At 40.5% G+C, this 10,610-nt stretch overlaps 1 protein-coding gene across 2 annotated transcripts; it reads right to left on the bottom strand.

Annotated features, from left to right (window-relative positions):
* Positions 1–647: 647 nt before the first annotated feature.
* Positions 648–10,027, bottom strand: LOC109044072 (MORN repeat-containing protein 4 homolog). 2 transcript variants are annotated; one of them, XM_019061574.2, is made up of 4 exons: positions 9,871–10,027; positions 8,729–8,939; positions 5,586–5,695; positions 648–1,444 (listed from the first exon to the last, which is right to left on the bottom strand). In XM_019061574.2, the coding sequence occupies exons 1-4, from the start codon at positions 9,878–9,880 to the stop codon at positions 1,269–1,271; spliced, it is 507 nt and encodes a 168-aa protein (XP_018917119.1). In that variant the 5' UTR covers positions 9,881–10,027; the 3' UTR covers positions 648–1,268. The 2 variants fall into 2 exon arrangements, with proteins under 2 accessions (XP_018917119.1, XP_018917120.1); XM_019061575.2 differs by having other exon boundaries at positions 8,729–8,936; positions 9,871–10,025.
* Positions 10,028–10,610: the final 583 nt, after the last annotated feature.

The raw sequence follows: 10,610 nt of genomic DNA, 5'->3' as shown, positions 1-10,610 counted from the left end.
TTTTCTAATTTATACCTAAGAATGCAAAATTACCGCTGCAAATAAACCGTTGGAGTAGTCTTATCAAGGAGCGCTGCTGGACATTTTTTACATTCTGATGTTTGGTATAAACATACTCTCCTTTTCTGGTATAGGGTCTTTTTTTAGTTATTTAAATTAGGTACTCTACAAACATTTGATAAAACTTGCTGCTAGTTGTATTCCTTCAAGAAGTTTCCTTGAAATGATCTTGTGTCCCGTTTTCAATCAAAACTTTTCACTGACTTGTATCATGTTATGTTTAAAACGGTTACATCAGATCACTTATTTCTTAGTGTCTCTTGTGTATAATTCAATCACTTCCATGGTTTTTAATCCAAAGTTTTTATGATACAGTCTTATTTTTAAGCTGTTATGAACTGCTAATGAAGTATTTTTTTATACATTAAGTGCATTTTATTTGAATCAATTGTTAGCTTTGTTCATATAGCAAAGAAATAATCAAGTCTAAGTCTGATAAAATTCTTACATACTTTGTATCTTTGTAAATTTAGTTTTTTTTTCTTAGTTACCAAATTCATCTTCAAAACTTTGTAAAATTGTATCAATATTTTGTTTATAAAATTTGCATATAGTATTTTTTGCATAAAATTACTTGACCTCTTCCATATTTTTTCACCTTTATTCCAATACGTTGTCAAGAGAAAAATGAAGAATGTAATTAACTGACTTGCTTTCCTGATTTTAAGAGAATGGTAAAAATTAAACACCATTAGGATTCTTTCCCCATTAAATATTTCAAAAAATATAGAAAAAATACTGGGAACGTCTAAAATTTACTCCAGAGCAAGAAACAGACCGCGTTAAGGAGAAAGGAACCAAGTCACATCAGCTATTGCCAACTTTAACTGGGCAGTTTAATGTTTTACATGAACGGTGGAGCAATTTTTTGTGCAAATTTCAGTGACTTTTCTGCATAGTATGAAATAAATTCCTTAAAATTTTCAAAGGAATCTGCACAAACGTTTTTTTTTTGTAAAGAATTAGATTGCCCTGTTAAATTTGGCAATAGTTGATGTGGTTTGGTTCCTTTCTACTTAACACGGTCCAAATGCCTGCTTTTAGCCCAGAAACAGGTCCAATTCTCAGTTTTGACAAGTCCAAACGTAGCTACGATTACATGTCAGTTGTTTTAATGTCACAAAATATCTTTGAAAATAAAGTGCTCTCATAATAATAACTTATCAGTTTACAAATTCAGTTAAGGGTGTGTATGTTGCCATTGATTTTCACTGTTGCATCGGCTCTGGTTCCTGCGGTTGGCATTGTGCACGAGCCATGAGTGCAACTTTTTGAGCTTTCTGGACCACATCTGGGCATTGTTTTTTCCGCACCATGCGACAGTCTTGGAAGAATCCCTCATTCCGTGGAAACCCATGGCTCCCGTCACTAAAAGTTACCAAACCTGGAAAGGGAAAATCAAGTTGCAGGTTAACTTTCAGTGTGATTATACATATAGAGGATAAGTTCTTTGACGATGTTAACTTCTACCCAAGACAGTCTCTGAAAAATCATCTGGCGAAGTAGACACATTTCCAGGCATTTGTAGGGTACCTTCTATCGCATCACTTACACTATTTTATTATGTAAAATAAAATATTTACGAAAGCAAAAAAATTAACTCGCAGCTTACAGGAGCAGAAAATTAAATCGAATAAAAATATTGTGATACTTCTGAGCTTTATTTGGACCGAGTTCATCAGAGAGGAACCAACCCACATTAAATTGAAACTGTGGAAAAGAGGTTTGAATTTTTATTCCTGCGTAGGGCTCAATGTAAAAAATAAACTCTAACCCCTCTTTTCACAAAACAATTTTTGTTTTCAGACTTTCAGTTTTTGGCAGGAGAAACTATACGGCTAGTGAAACTCTAAAACATTCTCAACTCAATTTTTTCGAAAATGTGGGTTGGTTCCTTTCTGATAAACTCGGTCCATTTCAGGCCCGCATCTTTTCATTGAAATAGCAAAGAAGAGGTACCTACTTATTTTTATGTTGAAAAATGTTTCATCTTTCAATAACAGTGCCTCATTGGACATGTTGAAGCAAATTTTTGGGGAATATTTTTTTCAATGTTCACTACTTTGATTCCAACTGTGTTTAAATTTCCGTTTAGAGGTGCTCCAAAAGTAATGCAAATTCTGAACTCAACAAGTTGATTAAGTACTTAAAATTCAAATTTTCAGAAATTGATCTCCCTCTTTGTTTCACTGAAGGGGGAGGGGTGTGAATCTGAAGCATATCCCGGATACTCCCCTTGTCCTTATCGAGATGATGGGGATGGATCGAAACTAAAGAGATCGCCACCTTTCCGCTAAAGTATCATAAGCGCCATGCGACGTTCAGAGAAATCGTCGGTTGAATCTGTTTGAAAATTTCACCGAATTTTATCGACAGCACAAAGAAATTCAGTGACATTTTCGGACAGCTTCGTTATTCGTTATTCATAATTGGACATATTTATGCTAAGAGGAACTATGTTTCACGCAAGTCCTATGCACATAGTTCCTTTTAGCATAAATGCGTCCAATTCGAGTTTTCGAGACGGTTCGGAAACGAGTTTTCGAGTTCGACTCAGTAAAACTCTGAATCGCCTGCATTTTTGTGGGTATGCAAAAGCGGGCACATCCAAGTTGAATAGTTGTATCCTAGTCAGGGGTTTTCAGTGCAGCATTCCCACGTACGTTTATTGACACGTTTATCGAGGCAAACGGCTCCCAACTGCGTATTTCGCGCGGTGTTTAATTGAATCAGTGAGTTCGAAAACACACCAACTCGGAAAAAAAAAATTGTTCAGGAAACACCTAAAACTGCACAGCGGGCGAAGAAGTTAGTTTAAGAAAAACTTTTCGGTGCCAAAGGACAAGTACTTAGAGACTTTGTAAAGCACCAAGTTGAAATCGATACACCATCAGGGCCGGATTAAGGGGGTGGCCTCATGGGCCGCGGCCCATGACGGCAAATTTAGGGGGCGGCAAAATTTGCAATTTTTTTTTTTTTAAATTTAGGTATAAAAATAAAATTGCAAACGGGAAATGGCGACAAAATCTTACATTTCCTGTGAGTATCGTAATTTCTAATTTTGTCGTTTTGCGGTGATACAAAAAACAGCACCTTTAATTAGCCGAGTTATGAGAGAAACCAAAGACGCAATTTGGCCAGAACGCTCATTTATGAACATTCTTGGCCGTTTTATGGCCTGACATTGGAATCTGAATTTTGTCAGTGACATTTTTAAGTCGGAAGGTTGGCTGCTCTTTCATTAGTCTAGTTGAGAGAGAAACCAAACACGCAATTTGGCCTGGAGCGGCGCGGCGCAGAGAGCAATGATGACGAGGACTTGAGATGAAAATGAGAGGCCCTCGGCGCGGCGCGGCGGTCGGCATGTAACACATATTAGCGCCTACAAGACTGCATGAATACTTCACGCATAGCGTCAAACACAGTGCGGTCAGCAGCGGTCGCTGTGTGACGCATAATGCCTACAAGACTGCATGAATACTTCACGCATTGCGTCAAACAGTGCGTTTAGCAGCGGTCGGCGTGAAAGGCATAGCGCCTACAAGAGTGTACGAATACTTCACGCATTGCGCCAAACATAGTGCGATCAGCACGGCGCGGCGGTGGAAGCTAAAATTATTGAACCACATTTATGATTGTTCTTTCATAATTTTTTCGTTCATTCTTATTAATGGAAGGTATTGTCCACACAGAGACAGGTTTACGGAACTTAACTTTTGCGCCAAGTTCCGTGAATTTTTGCTAGTAGTGTTGACAGGGCTTCCGCAAAAAAATGTATCCAACACGAGTAAATGCGTCTTATGCATTCCTCTCCCTCCGGCACGTTCACTTGACGGTTTTTATTGATGTTTCAAAACGAATGAGATGGGGGCGGCAAAATACAGGCGGCCCATGGGCGGCAAGTAGGTAAATCCGGCTCTGTACACCATTTTTGATGACAGAAAATTACGCGTTTAAAAATTTCTGAGTTGGTGTGTTTTCGTTCTCACCGACTTTCAGACACTGATTTTTCATAGTCTGCCCTGAAAAATTTATATTTTTCGACCTGAATAACGCTTGAATATTTATATAACTTGTTGGTACAAGGTATACTGAACCGAAAAAAGAAAACAGCAAAATCGGAAGGTCACCCGTTTCCCTTGAAATGGCCAAAAATTGGTATTTCCAATGAAATACTTCGATTCTTCCCTTTTCCGTCGCTGTTTCGAGAACTTCCTATTGCAATTTCGAAATTTCCTTTTGCGTGCAGATGCGTCTATCCATAAGTGTTACTAAACCGTAAAAAAGTGAAAATCGAAAAAAAAACCCGAGTTGGTGTGTTGTCGAAGGCACTGATTCATTTAGATTGCATTTTGCAAAAAGGAACCAAAAGCATTCCAATGTTGCCAGGATAGTGCAACCTACATTTATTGCAATAAAATTACTGGGATCGAGCTAAAAATTAAATCGACCAAAGTTATTTTTCTCCTTGAATTTATACTTTATTGGGAGAGAGATAAAACTTTCTCAGATGATGATTTTATATTTGCATTTTATCATTGGCACAATCTCAACGACATTGGAATGCTCTTGGTTCCTTTTCGCAAAATGCAATCCATTTTGTACACGAATTACAGAATTCACAGATCGTTTCACTGATGGGAGGGTTAATTGTTTTTTTTTTCAGAATTCTTTGAATTTCAAGTACAAAAATTACAATCCATACTGCCGTGCTAAGGAAGAACGCCGTATAAACATTCAAGAGTTGCCAAATTACCCCAGATAAAACATGTATTTTTGAGAACGATTATGCGTGGGTATTTTTCCTTGAAATTTTCAGACATTTTATAAAGAATGGACCACTAGACAAGGTACGAATTTCAGCATTCTAATACATGTCTCTTAACCAAAATTTCACGTAAAACACGATACGCACAACGAAAATTACCGAAATTAACTCCTTACGAAGATATTTTATGATTCTTGATGCGTAAATTCAAACCATCCGCTCATGAAAACTCAATGCTCAACGTGATTCACATCGCGCGCTAAACGTTATCATGACAGTCTCTGCGATATAAAAATCTGGCAACCTCAATCTTGACGCTTTGGCTCAGCTGTAGCAAATTGCTAATAGTTTGAACAACACATGGTGGGAAATGAACATTGCTCGATTGAGAGGCTTGCAGAAACCGTTGTAGTGCGCGATTCGACTCACGTAGAGCCTTGAGTTTCTTGTGAGCGGGCAGTTCAAATTCCTCATAACCAATGTGAAATAAAAACGTTAATATCTTCGTTAGGAGTTGGTTTAAGTAATTTTCGTTGTGCGAATCGTGCTCTACGTGAAATTCTGGTTAAGAAACATGTATCAGATTGCTTAAATTCGTACCTTGTCTAGTGGTCCATTGTGAACAAAATTGTCTGAAAAAATTGAAGAAAGAATTCACGATTTTCTCAGTAAATTAAGGTTTTATTGAAGGAAATGTGGCAACGTCTGAAGGTTCATACGGCGTTCTCCCTTAGCGCGGCAGCATTCGCATACGTACCAAGTCCCCAGATGCGCCCGCCTCTGAATTCGCCTTCAAATTTCATACCATCCGCCCTCCAGAACACACCGTGGCCGTGGAACCAACCTTGCATCATTTCGCCTTCATATCTGTCACGGAAAAATAATTTACAAGATATAATGACAATGACTGTGAATTGAGTCAGTGAGAACGAAAACACACCGACTCGAAAAAATGAAAATAATCAAGACACATGCGCGCAAAACTGCACAGTAGTTGAAGAAGTTAGCACAAGAAAAATATTTTTGGTGCCGAAAGACAAGTACTAAAGGACACTTTAAAGGTCCAAGTTGGAACGGATGCGTTATAACTTCAATGACCTCTATGAAAACTGACTCTCTTTAATGAAAATTGAGCATTTTTGAGTTACCGAGTTGGTGTGTTTTCGTTCTCACTGATTCAAGTAAGCCCAAATCACACTTTCAAACTCCTCATTCAGCTCCTGAGTGCAATTTTTTGTCAAATGAGAAGTTGAATAATGTGATACTAACACGAGAAAATTCAATTTGATAAAAAAAAAAATTGAATGAAAACTTGAATGTGACGTCACGTTCAACTTTTCGTTTGTAAAACACTGAAAAAATACTCCGGCCTTGGAAGCTGTACTTACGGGCTATACAGACATGCCGTCCGCGTTCCGGGCTCAGAGGCCGGATGTTACGGGCGCAGCACCCGGAGCAATCGAAGCTTCAGCACCCGGAAGTTTCGGTCTCCGACACCGGAACGGACGGCAATCTTTGGCGCCGCCAGCTGGATGGAAAGTTGAACGGAGAGTGATTGAATCAATTTTTTCTGCGTTCAACTTTTCATCCAACTTCTTGTTCAATTGGACGTATTTCTACCAAACAGACCTATGTGGAGGTGAGAAATATGGGGTGTGCTCGTCGAAGCTGGATAAGAAGCAATGTAAAAGTGGGCGTGATTCCATTTGAAGAATTGGAAAAGCGGGATTTTACATTCTATCAAACAGACCTATGTGCCAACTGAGTGCGGGAGTCATGAGCCGCGGGCATGGCAAGATAGCGTTGTGGACAGGGCTCACGAGTTAAAGCGCCCCGACGACGATCTCCCCCTCCCTCGAGTGCGCACTATCATTGCCGCTGACGTCACTGGCGCTTTATTATTCCCATTCACTCTTACGGCCAGAGAACTTACGAGCACACCCCATATTTCTCAACTCCACATAGGTCTGTTTGGTAGAAATACGTCCAATTATGTCGGATGTAATGTTTGATGGTGTGAAACGGGCTTGGATAGGATAGCCATGCTAGAGTCAGGGCCGGATGAAGGGGGTGGCCACATGGGCCGCGGCCCATGGCAGCAAATTTTGCAATTTTTTTAAAGTAGGTATAAAAAAAATCGGATTAAAAAAAAAAAATTAGAAATGTGAAAAGGCGACAAAATCTCCCATTTCCTGAGAGTATAGTAATTTCTAATTTTGTCGTCTATCGGTGATAAAAGAGACAGCACCTGTACCTTTAATTAGTCGAGTTAAGAGAGAGACCAAACTCGCAATTTGGCCTGGAGCGGCGCGGCACAGAAAGCATGATGACGAGGACTTGAGATGAAAAGGAGAAGCCCTCGGCGCGGCGGTCGGCATGTAAGCGCCTACAAGACTGCATGAATACTTCACGCATTGCCAAACGCAGTGAGATCAGCAGCGGTCGGCGTGAAACGCATAGCGCCTACAAGACTGCATGAATACTTCACGCATTGCGCCACAGACACGGCGCGGCGGCGGAGGAAGTTAAAATTATTAAACCAAATATATGTTTGTTTTTTCTCAATTTTTTCGTTCATCTCTTATAAATGGAGGGCCTTGACTACACAGAGATAGGTTTACGAAACTTAACTTTCGCCCAAGTTCCGTGAACTTTTGCTAGTAGTGTTGACAGGGCTTTCGCAAAAAAATGTGCCCAACATGAGTAAACGCGTCTTATGCGCCCCTCCCCGATGGTTTTTATTGAAATTTCAGAACGAATGAGAAGGGGGCGGCAAAATACAGGCGGCCCATGGGCAGCAAGTACGTAAATCCGACCCTGGCTCGAGTCACAAGATCATCCTGTTCTATGATTTTGAGAGAGTTTAAGTTGAGTGTGTTTTGAGAGTGTTTTAAGGTACGGAACTTTACGGGTACGGCGGCGCGGCGGTCGGCATGCAACACATATCAGCGCCTACAAGACTGCATGAATACTTCACGCGTTGCGTCGTCAAACACAGTGCGTTCAGCATCAGTCGGCTCGAACCCATAGCGCCTACAAGACTGCATGAATACTTCACGCGTTGCGTCGTCAAACACAGTGCGTTCAGCATCAGTCGGCTCGAACCTATAGCGCCTACTAGACTGCATGAATACTTCACGCATTGCGCCAAACAGTGCGGTCTTTAGGTACGGCTAGAGTCCCTTTATACTGAGAGTCAAGACAACACCCCTCATGGAGTCACAAACGGGAATAAAGATTACAGAAATTGAAAGTTTTTTGTAATCTTTGATCGGCCCATTTTCAAATTCCTTTCTCCGTTCCTTCTCTCACTCCGTTTGTTCCTCGTCGAACCCGAAATTCCTCCGTCCATTCCAGATTATAATCTTTGCAATCGGTGAAAATGAAATCTTTATTCCCGTTTGTGACACTGTGAAGGCCTAAAATACGGGAACCAATCAGAAATGGATTCGCATTGTCTTGACTCTCAGTATAAAGGGACTCTAGTCGGCTCGAACCCATAGCGCCTACAAGACTGCATGAATACTTCACGCATTGCGCCAAACAGTGCGGTCTTTAGGTACAGCGTCTGTCCGCGGCGTCCTGGACGCCGCGGAGAGACGCTGATAAATCTGCCTGAAGATTTTGCGTGGGGACGGCACCTTTAATGCTACTTTTTCTTTATTTTCTAAATTTTTTTCATCAATTTTTTTTTCATAAAATATTTTCATTTCGCCACTTGGGCGGCATTTTTGCGGCGGACGGTAGTACTTGGAATAATTGGATGTATTTCTGTCAAACGGAACTATGTGCATTATGACGTGAGCCCTGTTGTGCATATATTCTTATGGGTCTCAGGGCTCATGTCTCAATGCACATAGTTCCGTTTGACAGAAATACGTCCAATTACATGTTACTTACTTAGCTCCATCGGGAAAGGTCATGACCCCGATGCCGGAACAAAGGCCGTTGTGGAAGCTACCATCGTAGCGCGTCCCGTCGGGGAGTTTGAGGTAGCCCATGCCGTGCTTTTGACCCCGCATGTTCCATTCCCCCACGTATTGGGTGTCGTCGTCGTAGCGGTAGTAGCCCGTCTTCACCACGCCCGTCTGCACGTTGAAAGTCTGCACTTCTAAGCGAAAGCGCCTTGATTATTTTTTACACCATATAATTTTGTATGAAATTCTCACCGAAAAAAAAAATGATACCCTATAAAATAAAATTGAAGCGTTGGGTGCAGAAGGAGTATTTTTTAGTCGCGGTGTCTTAGGATTTCCTCCGCTAATTTATATTTTAGAGAGGAAACAATTGAGCGAATTTTCTGAAATTTTTAGTCTTTAGCATTGTAAAATCATGAAAAAAATTCAGTAAAAGTTTTAACGAATTCCATGCATGCTTTAATTTTAGTGGATGAAACATTAAAGGAGATCCTGAGACATCTCAACCAAGAAATACCCTTCCTGCACCCAGCGCTTCAATTGGTCTACATTTTGCAATTTGAAACTATTACGTCTAGTCCGGTTTAAAAACAACGTATGTGCCATTAGTTTCCCTATGCACATAAGTGATTTTCCATAAGAGGCAGTTTATAGTTCTAAATTGCAAAATGCAGTCCATTTATAAACCTAACGCGTCACACATAATGCATAACGCCTGAGGTGAGAAAGCGCTTCAGAGTTCTGGACCGTGAGGCGTGAGGTGGTCAGGGGGCATACCCCATAGTTTCATTCATATCATTGAAATTTTGTTATTTTATAATGAGAACCACTTTGTTGCTTATGGATGCCTAAGGTCTTGAATATGGTGAAAAAAAAAACTAGGAGGTTTTCAGATTATTTTGGTTCTACGCAGTGCGGGATAAATATACTGGCCCCAAAATAAATCCTATGACAATACTTTTCGTTCGATTTCCATTTCGTTCAAAGTCAAATACATAAAAAAAACTAAACTTTTCAATTGAGATGCTTGGCTTGCAAATTTCAACGTCAGTATGATTTTTCTGTTGTGTGCCCACTGATCTGTTGCTACCACCGAAAAAACAAAGTATTGGAAAGCAAACTTACCGTCCACCATAGTAAAATCGTAGGACACACGCTGCGGGAAGTTATAAACCGTCCGTAACTACTCCGAAATGCAACAGTCGATCATTCACTATCCTATAAGGATCGCGTTAAAAATCGGGCGATTTTTCGAACCACGAGACAACCCTGTCCAAATTCGCACTGACACATTTCGCATTCAATTTTCACCGTGCCATTCCGAGGAATTCCGCATTATGTTCAAAGTTGCATCGCTGGTTCAAACACAGGTGGGTTGAATTGTAAAATTGTAAGGAAAAAATTGTAATTTCATCTCACAGGGGATGAGGTATTTGGAAATACGACGACAATTTGGCAACCAGCGCTAATTCGATAAACGGTGGGCTTGAAGGGCTTCCTTGCGCGGTGCGCAGCTTCGACTGGAAGATGAGGTTATGCCCTCGAGTTGGCAACCTCGGGTCCGTCCATTTAAATGTATGTTAAATAATCGATTTTTTTGGGACGAGGTGCTCTATCTGAAATCGATTGTTAACAATGAATTATAATGGAGTAAATCCAATCGTTTTCATTCGGAGAATCGCAACTAAGTAGAGGGGCTCGTTGAGAGTTTGCGCGGCTGAAAGTCACGATCAGTGGCAAGGTGTAAATGATCGATTATCGATATTCCCCCATTTGAAGCTATGGTAAAAGATCGATGATTAAGGTGTTCGTTGCGAACACCTGGTCTATCGATCCTTTTCCATAGGTTTAAATGACCGATCAAT

This window comes from Bemisia tabaci, chromosome 9, assembly GCF_918797505.1.
Source record: "Bemisia tabaci chromosome 9, PGI_BMITA_v3".
NCBI classification, from domain to species: Eukaryota; Metazoa; Arthropoda; class Insecta; order Hemiptera; family Aleyrodidae; genus Bemisia; species Bemisia tabaci.
This window is presented reverse-complemented; position numbering and strand designations above follow the sequence as displayed.